The following is a 14885-nucleotide window of genomic DNA, read 5'->3' on the forward strand; positions in this document are numbered from 1 at the left end:
CTGAGGCCTGCTGGACTGCATTCCCAGCAGGTTAGACATTCTTACAGGATAAGATAGGAGGTCGGCACAAAATGCAGGTCATAAAGACCTTGCTGATAAAACAGGTTGCAGTAAAGAAGCCAAAACCCACCAAAAGCAAGATGGAGATGAGAGTGACCTCTGGTCGCCCTCACTGCTGCACTCCAAACAGCACCATGACAGTTTACAAACGCCATGGCAACATCAGGAAGTTACCCTATATGGTCTAACAGGGGAGGAGCCCTCAGCTCTGGGAATTGCCCACCCCCACTCCCTTCCGAAAAACTCATGAATAATCCATCCCTTGTTTACCATATAACTAAGAAATCACTATAAAAATGGGCAACCATTTGACAAATATCATACCCAAGACAAATATCATAATGTTAAATTAGATAGTATTAAAGTGGAAAACAAAGAGACTAACAATCTAATAGAAAAACAATGAAATAGGCATGCAATTCACTTTAAGATGAAAACAAGTAGCCAATAACTGAACAAAAAAAAAATTACCTCTACCAAGAGAAACGCAATAGGAAACTAATACTTCATCCACTAGATTGGCAAAAAGTTATTTGATATTCCATTTTGTCATGCCTGTAGGCAAATAGATAGTCTCTATTTAAGAGAACAAACTGCTACAATCACTGTGAGTACTATTTAGTAATGTGTCTTAAAATTTACACAAGCTAGAAAACAACAATTATATTTTTGTATATCTATATAGAGAAGCACCACACACACAGATACACATGTCAGTTAGTAAAAATTCACTTAGCTCTTCACTTACAATAAATGCACTTTTCTGTACGCATTCTATACTTCAATAACAATTTTTTAAAAAGAAAAGAATGAATAGTATGACTAACATTCATGTAATTATCATCCAGAATTGACAAATATGAACATTTTGCCACATTTATTTTAAGATTTTTTTGTGAAAGAAATAAAACACTATTAGCTTTTTAAAATGCAAAGAAATTATAAAGTTTAGTAGGTTTATTGGTGGTGATAATATTGGTACAACAATTCTAAAACCACTTTATAGGATTGTGCAAAAAAGTAAATACATTGAAGTTTTTGGGGGTCCATCCAAAGTTGTAATGGTAGGAAATATAAAGTGAGGGAAGAAGCAGCCGCCTGGGATGTTGGATTGGAATTAAAGGTATCAGTGCAAACTCATGACTCTTTTTTTGAGACAGGGTATTGCTCTGTTGCCCAGCCTGGAGTGCAGTGGTGTGCTAATAGTTCACTGCAGTCTCAACCTCCTGGGCTCAAGTCATCCTCCCACATCAGCCTCCCAAGTAGCTGGGACTACAGGTGCATGCCGTTATGCCTGGCTAATTTTTAAAATTATTTGTAGAGACAAAGTCTCACTATGTTGTCCAGGCAGGTCTCAAACTCGTAGGATCAAGCAATCCTCCCTTATTGTGCTGGGATTACAGGTGTGAGCCAGTACACCTGGCCAAACTCATGCTTTTTAAGATATATGTCTTAGCTTTATCCTCTGAGAAAGCCTAGAAGCAATGACACCCCTGTGGCAAAGAACACACCTGATACCTAAATTGTGGTTTCTCAACACCATTCCCCACTAAAACAAACAAACAAACAAACAAACAAAAATAGGGCCTTGAAGAAATGGCTGATTCCGGGGTCTGGAGAAACAAAAACATAAAGTGAGCTTGAAACATCTTACTGTAACAGAAAGTAAGATAAGGTCAAAAAGCTGATGGAGATGTAGCAAGAGAATACAGAAGCCATTGCAGAGTTTTACTGGCCAAATTAGGGATAATATAAACATCAAAATGATTAATTACAGAAATGGATTTTAGATATTGTTTTGAAAACGACCCCATGAATCTGTACTGTCACTAAAAAAGTAAAAAAATAAAAAGTGGGAAAGGAGAAGAGAAAGTCTGATTTACAGAAGAATGGCAACTAATAAATTTAGAAGGAGTAATAGAGCGTAATACCAAATAACCATTTTGCAAATGCTATAGTAATCATGAATTCTGAAAAGAATCATTAATGGATGCTAAAATTATTGGTTGAAATTCTGAGGAATATTTACACAGTCTAAAAGTATCATCACTCCACAGATTACTTATTAATTACAAGCAGGACCTTTACAATGGAGAAAGGTCCACAACTGAGTGATTAAACTTACCATGGGTGACCATGGTCAATAATAATAATAACTGAATTGTACATTTTAAAATAACTAAAACAGTGTAACTGGATTATTCGTAACACAAACGATAAATGCTTGAAGGGATGGACACCTCATGTGTCTCCATGATCACATTGCGTACCTGTATCAAACTATCTTATGTACCCCACAAACATATACACCTACTATGTACCCACAGAGATTTAAAATAAAAAACCATGGGACAAATTGGCACCATAAGCTGCCTGATGTGATGCACTGAGAAGGACACACTACCTAGGTAAGATTTTTGCCAAAAAAATGTCAAACTTGTGTAATCCAGATCCAAATAGGGGACATTCTGGAGAAGAACAAAAACAAAAACAAAAACAACTGACGAGGACTCTTCAAAAATGTCAGTGTTGGCCAGGCATGGTGGCTCACACCTGTAATCCCAGCACAAGGTGGGTGGATCACCTCAGGTCAAGAGTTCGAGACCAGCCTTGCCAACATAGCGAACATAGAGATCCCATCTCTACTAAAAATACCAAAAATTACCTGGAGGCTGAGGCAGGAGAATTGCTTCGACCTGGGAGGTGAAGAGGTTGCAGTGAGCTGAGATCTTGCCACTGCACTCCAGCCTGGGTGACAGAGCAAGACTCTGTCTCAAAAAAAAAAAAGTCAATGTCATGAAAGTTAAAAGATAAGAAGAAAAAAGGAAAGGATAGGCTGTCCTAGAATAAAGGAGACTAAATACCCATGGCAACTAAATGCAATGCACCATCTTTACAAGATACCAGATCAGGGATAAAACAACAGCCATGAAAGACATTATTCGGATAAGTGAGGGAATTTTGAATATGGACTCCATGTTAGATAACAGTAGTATGTTAATGTAAAACTTCCTGAGTGTGATAACTGTATTATGGGTATGTAGAGAAACACCCTTGTTCTTAGGGGATACTCACTGAAGTATTTAGGGCTGCAGTATCAGGATGTCCGCAGGTAACTTTGAAATGACTCAGGAAAGCTAAAGAGAGAAAGCAAATGTAGCAAAATATTAACAGTGATGAATCTAGAGGAAGGATAGGTGGGTAATCATTGTATTATTCTTGCTTTTATGTGTGTTGGTGTGTTGAGAGAGGGTCTTTTTCTGTCGCCCAGGAAGGAGTGCAGTAGTGCGATCACAGTTCACTGTAACATCTAATTCCTGGACTCAAGTGATTCTTGAGTAGCTGGGACTACATGTGTGTGTCACCATACCCAGCTAATTTTTTTATTTTTAGTTTTTTAAAATAGTGATGAGGTCTAGCTATGTTGCCCAGGCTAGTCTCGATCTCCTGGCCTCAAGAAATCTTCCTGCTTGGGTCTGCCAAAGTGCTGGGGATTACATGCATGAGCCACCATGCCAGCCTCCTGCTTGTTTTTTGTTTTTTCCTCCGAGACGGAGCCTTGCTCTGTCGCCCAGGCTGGAGGACAATGGCACAATCTCAGCTCACTGCAACCTCTGTCCTGGGTTCAAGCAATTCTCCTGCCTCAACCTCCCGAGTAGCTGGGATTACAGGCATGCACCACCACACTCGGCTAATTTTTTTGTATTCTTAGTAGAGACGGGGTTTCACCATGTTGGCCAGGCTGGTCTTGAACTCCTGGCCTCGTGATCTGCCCACCTCGGCCTCCCAAAGTGCTGGGATTACAGGTGTGAGCCACCACGCCTGGCTCTGCTTGTTTTTATACATTTGAATTTTTCCAAAATAAAAAGTTGGGAAAATGAATGAGGTACATTTATACATACTTAAAAGAGCTGCAAATCCCAAGCTGAAAGGAAAAAGCAAGTTATAAAACAACACATAGAGTATGATACCATTTAGTTAAAAAATATACAGAACATTACTGTAGATAAATAGATGCTGTATCTGTGCGGAAAACAGAAAACAGTCTAGGTGTTTTGAGCAGAGAATGACTAAAGCAATCAGGAAGGGAATGAACCAAAAATTAACATTTAATACCTTTTAGGATTTAAACCACATGATTAGTTTATAAGTTATTCTTATTTTCTTCTTTGTATTGTTCTGTATTTTCTGAATTTCTAAAATGTGCAAGCAGTACTTTTATAATTAGGAAAAAGTTACCTTTTAAAGTCCATTTGTAGTTTCTAACAAATTCAAAGCTGCATCTGATTCTGTTATGTAATCACAGTCTAATCTTGCTGTATGTTTATTGTATGACTTTGCTGCCCTCTAGTAACACTAAACAATACAGAAAAAAAGAAACATCAATTATTCTATCTTTTATACCCAGAGGGCATGTTTATAACTGTTGTCTTCCGTAATATATCTGCTTCAAATTTTTTCCAAAAGGGACAATAATGTATGAATGATACTGACCCAACAGGTATTAAGTGGGTTCTTTCAGGAAGGGTGCATAGATTGCTATTTTTGCTGTTTCATTGGTCACACTATTCTCAGATGTATAATATAAAGTGTCCATTGTGAATGTAATATAAATATCTTGTTCTACTATGGTTATGGTTCTGAATAATACTCTTCCACATAGTAACACTAGAAGATAAAAATTACTGAACTGGATAAATGATTTCAAATGCTCATTTTACACGAAATGTTTGAAGAAAAGTTTACTACAGAAGACACCTTGAAGCTGTTCATTGTAATCATCTTGCAGGAAAATGTTCTGCCTCAGCCCCCGAAGTCCTTACACATTTTCTAATGATAGATACTTAAACGACCATTGGCACTGTTAGGGCTCACAATACCACAAAGCATGCCACTTTAGCATGCTGAGTACTTTGAACTACAGAAGACTGGAAAAGCACAGAAGGACCTCAGAACCAGGGTCTCCCCGATCTTCTCCCACCCTCCTGTCTCTGGACCCTCTTTCTCTCCCAAAGCACAGGGAGAGGCTCTCTGAACTTCTCATACCTGCCTAAAGATAGATCCTCCAAAAAGAAACTCAATTGTCATGAGTCTCCTCCCCAGGAATCTCATCAATCAAGGAAGATTGACTGCATCCCAAGAGAAGAGATTGAAGGTCAACACCACGCCCAGACAGGCATGGCACAGGCTCTATCACCTATTCATCTTTCCCCCAAATTATTTTCTCAACCTTGAGTTACCTATATCCTTCCCTCTCTCTCCTCTTTGACGAAGGTATATAAGCTTCTAAGTTTCATTCCGTTATTGGGTACTCACTTTTTCCTATGATGCCCCTGTGCATATAATAAATTTGTGTGCCTTTTTTCCCTCTTACTCTGTCTACTGTCTATTTACTTCAGTCCTTCAGAGGGTAAAGAGAACGGCTCGCGCCTGCAATCCCAACACTCTGGGAGGCCAAGGTGGGCAGATTACTTGAGGTCAGGAGTTCAAGACCAGCCTGGCCAACACAGGAGCTTGTGGGGTGTGTGGATCATCTCTACTAAAAATAAAAAATTTAACTGGGCATAGTGGTGCATGGTTATAATCCCAGCTACTTGGGAGGCTGAAGGGGGAGGATTGCTTGAACCTGGGAGGTGGAGGCTGCAGTGAGCTGAGATCACGCCACTGCACTCCAGCCCGGGGGTAGAGCGAGACTCTGTCTCATTGCTTTAACCTGGGAGGTGGAGGTTGCAGTAAGCTGAGATCGTGCCACTGCACTCCAGACTGGGCGACAGAGTGACACTCCGTCTCAAAAAACAAAAACAAAACAAAACAAAACAACAACAAAATAAGTTTTAAAAAATAAGAAAGCTTATAAAGTAAAAGTTATAGTAAGCTATTCATTATTGAAGAAAGAAAAACGTTTAAATATTTAGTGTAGCCTAAGTGTACAGTTGTTTATAAAATCTACAGCAGTGTACAGTAATATCCTGGGCCTTCGTATTCACTTACCACTCACTCACTGACTTACCCAGAGCAACCTCCAGTCCTGTAAGCTCCATTCCTGGTAAATGCCCTATACCATTTTTAAAGCTTTTATGCCATATTTTTACTGTATCTTTTCTATGTTTAGGTGCAGATACTTACCATTGTGTTACAATAGCTACAGTATGCAGTACAGTAACATGCTGTATAGGTTTGCAGCCTGGGAGCAATAAGCCATGCCATACAGCCTAGGTATGCAGTAGGCTATACCACTAGGTTTGTGTAAGTATGTGATGAAATTGCCTAATGGCATATTTCTCAGAATGTATCCCCGTCAAGTGACACATGATTGTAATGTGGCTTACTTAAAATGGCAAGTACTCTTCCCTCTATCCATATCCAATCACCACTTTTACACTGGGAGAAATTTTTGAAATTTCAGGCCAACATAATAACATATTCTGCTTCTGGACCTTCTCTTTGCTACCTCTACCCTAATCATTTTACTGCAAATCTTTCTCTTGGCTCAGGTGTCTGGAGGCTGACCAGGCACAATTTGAATCTTCCATAATTAGAAAAGGGAGTTCAATTTCACTAGTGACACAGTCTGTTGGAATCAGAACTCACATCAATGCTGAACAGCCAGAATATAAGAACTGAGAGTCACATGAGTAGAATGGAAGCTAGATGTTATTAACCTTTCCTATTAACTAGAAGAAAATGTTAATGTTATAGAGGATGCGCTTAGCTCCAAAACTGAGTCCTTGTTGTGTACACGTCAAATCTAATTAAAAATGTAAAAATTAGGCCGGGTGTGGTGGCTCATACCTTAATCCCAGCATTTCAGAAGGCTGAAGCAGACGGATCACGAGGTCAGAAGTTTGAGACCAGCCTGGCCAACACGGCAAAACCCCATCTCTACTAAAAATACAAAAATTAGCCGGGTGTGGTGCTGGGTGCCCGTAAGCCCAGCTACTTGGGAGGCTGAGGCAGGAGAATCGCTTGAACCCGGGAGGCAGAGGTTGCAGTAAGCTGAGATTGTGCCATTGCAGTCCAGCCTGGGTGAGAAGAGCAAGACTCTCTCTCAAAAAACAAAACAAAACAAAAATACAAAAATTATCCAGGCATGGTCACATATGCCTGTAATCCTAGCTACTTGAGAGGCTGAGACATGAGAATTGCTTGAACATGGGAGGTAGAGGTTGCAGTGAGCCGAGATCGTCACCGCACTCCAGTCTGGGCCATAGAGCAAGACTCCGTCTCAAACAAACAAACAAACAATAAATAAATAAAATAAAAAGAAATGCTTGGAGTGCTCGGGATCTTCCGCTTCAACCTGGACTTTAAATGTTACTGAAATTTCGACAGGATGGTGTGGGCAAACAGGCATCCTCATGTTTGCTGATATAAGTACAAACTGCATAACTGCTATAAAAAGAAATCTGGAATGAGCAAAATCATAAATGCACATATTGAGATCAAGCAATTCCAATTCTATTTCATCCTCCAGATGTGACAGTTTCTCAAAGCTTGTCGTTACAGCACTGATTAAGACTAGAAATAATCTAAATATCAATGTTTATGGAATTGGCTAAATAAATTATGGTATATCCCAACAACGAATCACTATGCAGCTACGAAAAACAACAAAAAAAAAGACGGCCGTGTGCAGTGGCTCACACTTGTAATCCCAGCACTTTGGGAGGCCGAGGCTGGCGTATCACGAGGTCAAAAGATTGAGACCATCCTGGCCAACATGGTGAAACAGTCTCTACTAAAAATACAAAAATAAATTAGACGGGCGTGGTGGCCAGTGCCTGTAATCCCAGCTACTTGGGAGGCTGAGGTAGGAGAATCACTTGAACCCGGGAGGCGGAGGTTGCAGTGAGCCGAGATCGTGCTACTGCACTCTAGCCTGGGCGACAAGAGCGAAACTTCGTCTCAAAAAAACAAAACAAAACAAAACAAAACAAAACCTTCATATATGGATATGGGCGGATTTCCAATTTATGGTAGGCTAAAAATGCACTGTTTACACACCATCTGTGTAAAAAGGGGAACACATTAAAATATGCGTATTTATTTGCTTTTATGTTTGTAAAACATCTTTAGAGGATCATAAGAAACTGTTAACATTGCCACTGAGGAAGTGAACAGTCTTTCAGACATGGGTGGATTTTTTTCACTCTATCGAATACCCTTTTAATTTTGAAACATCAAAATGAATTTGCAAACACAGGTGCATGCCAGAAGGAAAAACTTCAAGTTTGGGGAGGAGACAGGGAAAGCCGGTGAGTTCAACCTCAGGAGCAATCACCCTGTGAAGGTGTGGCCATTGAGGGTTTTGTCACCCACGTCTGAGAACTGTCACAACCTTCCCCACCCCCGGCTCGATTTTCCTTCCACTTGTTCCTGAAACCCACTAAGCTTGGGAAAGTATTTACTCAAAGAATTGCTAGCAAACTTGGCGTTCTTACGAAAACACTTTTGCTTTCCTTGTTACTGAGAGACTGGGTAGCAGGGGACATCAAGCCAGGTAACATTGTATCATAAATGAAATTCAGTATCTTTGAAGTAACATTGTATCATAACTGAAATTCAACGTCTTTGAAGTAACATTGTATCATAAAAGAAACTCAAATGTCTGAATTAACATTGTATCATAAAAGAAATTTAATGTCTGAATTAACATTGTATCATAAATAAAATTCAATGTCTCTGGAAGAGATCTGTAGCTATAAAGCTGTAGAAATACAAAGTATTACTCAAGAGTAACTAGTGATTACCAATAGTCACACCTCGGGTCAAAGTTTGGAGAGGACTATTTCACCTCCTAGACCACACTTTCCTTCCTTCCGTCCCCAAAGCCGCTTCTCTCTCTGATCCTTCCCCTCCTCCGCTTGGCTGGAGGATTCCTCACCCAACCGCTCCGCGTAAGTGCGAAGACGCACTGCAGCAGCGCAGTCTGAGGGACAACAGAGCCTACTCTTTTTTCTCATCTCTATGATCCTTTTGTGACCTGTCGAACAGCACCGGAGTTCCATGCTAATAGTCCTCCGATCCGACAGAGGGCGACGCAAAGAGCCGACGCTCTCGTGAGAGGTGTGCGGCTCTCTCTCTCTCTCTCTCTCCCTCTCTCTTTTTCTCCAAGTATTGAGAGCGCGTGGGAGCACAAGCGCATGCGCGCTCGTGGGGTGCGCGGTAGCAACAGAGAGGACTCGACCCGGCTGGAGCTGGGGAGAACGCGCGTGCGCCGTCACGAGCTCGGCGCTGCCAGGACCGCGGTGTGGAAGCGGGTGTTCGACCGCCGTGCGGGCCGCGGAGATGTTCCGAAAGGCCCGGCGGGTGAACGTGCGCAAGCGGAACGACTCCGAAGAGGAAGAGCGGGAACGCGATGAGGAGCAGGAGCCGCCGCCGTTGTTGCCGCCCCCGGGCACGGGCGAAGAGGCGGGCCCCGGCGGCGGCGGCGGCGGCAGCGACAGGGCCCCTGGGGGGGAGTCGCTGCTGGGCCCGGGGCCGCAGCCTCCTTCCGCGCTGACCCCGGGCCTCGGAGCTGAGGCCGGGGGCTGCTTCCCCAGTGGCGCGGAGCCCGGCAACGGGCTGAAGACGCGGAAGAGGCCTCGCGAGAACAAAGAGATGCCCCGGGCCAGCCTGCTCAGCTTCCAGGACGAGGAGGAAGGTAAAGTCCGCGCTTCGGGCGCCCTTAGACGGCCACATCCCCGACCCAGGCCCCAGTACCCGGCCCCCGTATTCTCTGGACGCCGAGCCCCCTAGCCCTGGAACGGAGTCCCCTGCCGCCCGACCGGCTGCGAATCTTCCCCAGCCTCCGGCCTTCTGCTTGGGCAAGGGACGCGTTCCCGCGCTGCCACCAGCCTTTTCTTAACCACCTCCTCTGCATCGTCTTCCTGTGCATTTCCTACTCCACGGGGCCGGAGCTCAGATCGGGCATTCTGAATGTTTCAGGGGAAATTCGGTGTTCCCTGTCCTGCCTCTTTTCTGCCTGGCGTGTTTCAGAGCCAACTTGGTGTGGGCCCCCTGGCTGCTCTTGGCATGCTTTCCGAGCCCACTGCAGGTCACTGCGCGCACACTTCTTGGATCTTCTGTCCAGGCGTCCTCGACCATGAAGGCCGGGTTTGTTAATACTAGGAGAGGGAACAGAAGCCTGGAGTTGCAGCTCTGGTTCTGAGTGACCTTGGGCCAGTCCCTTGCAGTCGCTGAGCCTCAGTTTACCCATAAAACTAATTACGGGTAGCTAATACCCAGCCTTCTTCGTACTGACTTTGGGAACAGTGAAGCGAGACGGTGTAATAGTAAAAGCAAGGCAGTTTCTCCAATTCCTTGTGGGAGACCAGGCTGCAGTGGATTTAGATTGCTGATCTTAAATGAGCCTTAAATCTTTTCTTCTGACCATTTGAATGTGCATAACCCAATTAATTCCGTGTTACGAAAAAAGAAATTAAGTTTTGAAACTCTGACTTGCATTTTTATTCGAGACGCTTTCAGGTTTCCAGTAAGGTAGGCAGTTTATCTTTGGCATTTCTCTTACTTTTTATTTGGTTTGTGAGGAGTACAGACAGATTTTTGTTTTTGAGATACATGAGCTATTTTTTAGAAGTATTTAGTACTTTTAAAATTTCAAATCAAAGTGATTTGCTCTTACCTTAGCCTTAAAACAACTATGTTAGCTTATGGTGGATGTAGTTACTCAGAATTGACAGCATCTTTTTATTTTAGATGCTTTGTTTCAGATTCGTTAATAACTTGATGATGTGGTTTCTCAGAAACATTTTGAATGATTTTTTCCCCTCCTCAAATAGATGATTTAAGGAAGACAATAGGAAAATTTTGTGAAGTTACATGTGCTAGTCCTTTAAAAACTCAAAATCTCATTACTTCACATTAAGTAATTTAGGAAGTTGACCTCTGTTTTTGAGAGTCTGTGACAGACTTGAAATAATTATACAATGAATTTGGCATATGAGAATATATACTTGGGAGAATTTTTCTGAACAGCACGTAAGATCGTGTGAAAGAAGGGAAAATATTTTCAGAAAATTCTACAGACTTAATTTAATTTCCTTTTTAAGAAAATGAAGAAGTTTTCAAAGTGAAGAAATCAAGTTATAGCAAAAAGATAGTAAAATTACTCAAGAAGGAATATAAAGAAGATCTTGAAAAATCGAAGATTAAGACAGAACTCAACTCATCAGCTGAAAGTAAGTACCAAAGTAATTGAATTCTTTTGAAATGACAAAATGAAAGCGCTTTCTCACAGTGATTTGCTATATATCTTCTGAACTCATTCAGTGGACCCTGTGGTTGTCAAGGGCCCTCATTGAGTAGCAATACAATTCTGTTATTTAATTGTAACACAACTGCTTTGTAAATGTATTTTTTAAAAAGACAGAACTGTTGCCACTGGAACATTTCTGCTGCAATGACTAGATTCTCTCACAGTTTTCCTTCTTGTGTGCAGACTGCTGTTGAACAGAGAAAGGTTTCTCATTTCAGCCTAAGACACAGGTTTATTCCTGTTCGAAGGAGTGTTGCGCAAATTCCTGTATTTGTGTTTTGTAGAGACAGATTTGCAATTTCCTTGGTGGTATTTCCACAGTGGATTTTATTCTTAGAGAACTTTTAGGAATGCCCTAAGTTTAATATTGGTATTACTTCCATTCAGCAGCCTTATCTGATACTAGATGAGGACTCCTTAGAATAATGAGGCAGTTGTATTGTACAGACATCTCTTATGTCTCTCAAAACCTCAGTTTAAAAAACTTTAAGCAGTTATTTTGTCTTTAGGAAAGTGGATCCAGTATAATATTCCATGATCTGAGTTATTCTCATGCGAATACTGTTTTATTTTATGGAATTAATGAGAGAATAATGACTTTCCAGATTCTCACAGGCTTAATGTGAAAAAGTATGGCATTGTATCTCAAATTTACAATCTGGTTGTGAAGACAATATCTCATAACCGTGTAAGAGGACTCAGTGTTTGCCAAAATGTTCAATCAGTGTTCCAAAGAATAGCTACGCTTTCAGAGGAAAGAGGACTGCTTTATGGAAAAAGTGGGACTTGAAGATGGATCTTTGATAATTAAAATTCCGAAAGGGAAGGTATTGGGGTTATGATCAAGGATTAAAATGACTGAAGCCGTTTTGGAAAAGAACAAGTACCCTGACAGGTCTGAGTAGATGATTTGTGAAGGAAGTAGTTAGAGGTTTCATGTGAAAGACACGTTGACAGATTGTGAAGGATGTTCAGTATCCAGTAAGGGTTTACATTTGCTACAGTGGCTTGCCAAGATGATGACATGATAAATGCCTTTTGAAACTTTAGCCTGATATTAATATGCAGCATGAGGAGAGATTGGAGGTCTAAAGCAGTTTAAACTCAAGGGCCAGCTTTGATCCATTAATAGTGGGTTTAAAAAGGTCTCACAGTTGGGCAAGAGTAAAGGCTTCTACTGACTTAGTAGGAAATTCTGGATGAGTTTGAAATGTTTTCTGTTGTTGTAGGGGGAGAAGTTTAAGGAAAGAATGATTTGAGAACCATTCCAAGGGAAGAGTTGATAGGCTTGATGTACACTTTGCCATGTTGGATTTAAAAGAACAGTCAAATTTGAGCTTTTGACCTGGAGTGTCTTAATTCATTTTCTGCTCCTGTAACAGAATACTACAGACTGGGTAATTTATAAACAATAGAAGTTTATTTGGTTTACAGTTCTGGAGGCTGGGAGGGCCAAGAGAATGGCACAGGCATCTGCTAAGGGCCTTTATGTTGTGTCATAACATGGTAGAAGGGCAGGTGAGCCTCCAGGACAGAGAGAGAATATCCTGCCAAATTCACCCTTTTATCAGGAGCCAGCTCCTGAGATAAGCATTAATCTCCTCAGGTTGTAACTGCCATTTAAAGGCCCCACTTGTTGATAGTGTTACAGTGTAATTAATTTCAACATGAGCTTTGGAGGGGACACTCAAACCGTAGGGTGACTTGGTTATGAATAAATATATATAAGAATAGGGAAGGCAAGTGGAAGGAGGAATGTTTTTAGGAGAACTGGTTATTTTGGAGTCTAGGAGACTGCCTTATTTTCCCCAGAATTCTTGAGACCAGTTATTTATAATGAGATAGTAGAAGAAAGGTCAGGATACGTGACAACTGAGAAAGGCCTGTTGTCATAATTGCTGTATTAAGTCTCTTTTCATGCTGCTGATAAAGACATACCCAAGACTGGGAAGAAAAAGAGGTTTAATTGGACTTAGATTTCCACGTGACTGGGGAGGCCTCAGAATCATGGCAGGAGGTGAAAGGCACTTCTTACAAGGCGGCAGCAAGAGCAAATGAGGAGGAAGCAAAAGCGGAAACCCCTGATAAACCCATCAGTTCTCGTGAGACTTATTCACTGTCATGAGAATGGCACGGGAAAGACCAGCCCCCATGATTTAGTTACCTCCCCGTGGGTCCCCTCCACAACACGTAGGAATTCTGGGAGGCACAGTTCAAATTGAGATTTGAATGGGGACACAGCCAAACCATATTAGTTGCCATTTATTGTTGGGTTTAGAAATGGAAACAAGTGTGAAGTTTAGGAAGCCATCTCTGACCTCTTCCTTCCTTCTACCCTCACCTAATTCTGATACTCCACTCACCAGATAACTCCAATTAATGTCCTCGCTGAAGGCACAGTCTGATTGTATTACAGATTGTCATTGTTAACACTGAAATGAAGGTCTGTCATTGACAATCAGAACTCTTCCTACCTTCAACCCTCTTTAGTAGGCAGAGACAATTAACTTCAAAATAACCACGGTATTGACTTGAGAACCCCATTTTCTGATATTCTTAAAATAATGAGTTCAATTTTTAACTTGAATTTGAGTGGAAGGAGCCAATGAGTAGAGATGTAGATTTGTGGGTAGTGCTTATTGTGGTGATAATTAAAGGTGAATGGAATTGATGAGGGAGCCTTATATAAAGGAAAAATTCCTGAGGACCAAAGACTTCTACTCTAGTAAGCCTACATGTAGAGGAAGGGATTTACCAAAGAGATAAAAGAATCAGAAAGGCCAAAGAGGAAAAGGGAAGAAGGTTTCGGAAGATGATGGTCGCTTGTGTGAACTAGTGCAAGAAAATAACAACAGAGTATTATTTTTACCTAATCCTGTCTGTTATGCTATTTCATGCTCATGCACTCAAGAGTTTTGAGTTTTTAATAAACAATCAAAACAATTCAAGCTTTACTGGATCGAGCCCATAATTGAGTGAAAAGTTCCTTTTTTAAAAATTAAGTATTTTTTAAATGATGTCAATACCATAGAAATAAGCTTTCTTAATTTATGAATTTTATTTTACATATGTTTTAATTCTTCAAAAATTTAGGTGAGCAACCTTTGGACAAAGCAGGACATGTTAAGGATACAAATCAAGAAGATGGAGTTATCATCAGTGAACATGGTGAAGATGAAATGGATATGGAAAGTGAAAAAGAGGAAGAAAAGCCAAAGACTGGTGGAGCTTTTTCAAATGCTTTATCTTCATTGAATGTTCTCCGTCCAGGTGTGTACTCAAAAGTATTTCTCAGAAGTAAACCAAACCCGCAAGAATGGGCCATCTTTAAAGATGATTATTAAGAAGGAGTTAGCTAAGTTGTGTTTCTTATTATGACATCGCTGTTTGAAGAGGGAGTTTTTCCATTTGCAAATATAAAAAGTACGAGAACCAGAAGTTTCCCAACTTTTCCAAGTTTATTCACAGACAGGTAATTTTATTTTGCAAATGAGTCTTCAAGTAAGTGGAAAAATGGTCCTGTAGTCCTTTTTAATGTATCAGATTAAGACTGACTTAAGTTTCTTCT

At 41.0% G+C, this 14885-nt stretch overlaps 1 protein-coding gene and 1 long non-coding RNA gene across 4 annotated transcripts in view; one reads left to right on the forward strand and one right to left on the reverse strand.

The window, feature by feature from the left end:
- LOC111524292 overlaps positions 1 to 8958 on the reverse strand; it is a 33077-nt gene extending 24119 nt beyond the window's left edge. The window contains exons 1-2 of the long non-coding RNA XR_002725753.2: positions 8811 to 8958; positions 3136 to 3197 (exon numbers count right to left, since the gene is read on the reverse strand). This is a non-coding gene — a long non-coding RNA (uncharacterized LOC111524292). The remainder of the gene's footprint in view (positions 1 to 3135; positions 3198 to 8810) is intronic.
- A 199-nt stretch (positions 8959 to 9157) lies between these two features.
- PAXBP1 (PAX3 and PAX7 binding protein 1) overlaps positions 9158 to 14885 on the forward strand; it is a 35366-nt gene continuing 29638 nt past the window's right edge. For 2 of the 3 annotated variants that reach the window (XM_023190565.2, XM_023190571.2), the window contains exons 1-3: positions 9158 to 9703; positions 11112 to 11240; positions 14411 to 14587. In XM_023190565.2, the coding sequence (XP_023046333.1) occupies positions 9349 to 9703; positions 11112 to 11240; positions 14411 to 14587 (661 nt within the window). In that variant the 5' untranslated portion in view covers positions 9158 to 9348. The remainder of the gene's footprint in view (positions 9704 to 11111; positions 11241 to 14410; positions 14588 to 14885) is intronic. The other variant, XM_023190579.3, reaches the window with a different exon arrangement.

This window comes from Piliocolobus tephrosceles, chromosome 19 (assembly GCF_002776525.5).
Source record: "Piliocolobus tephrosceles isolate RC106 chromosome 19, ASM277652v3, whole genome shotgun sequence".
NCBI lineage: Eukaryota > Metazoa > Chordata > Mammalia > Primates > Cercopithecidae > Piliocolobus > Piliocolobus tephrosceles.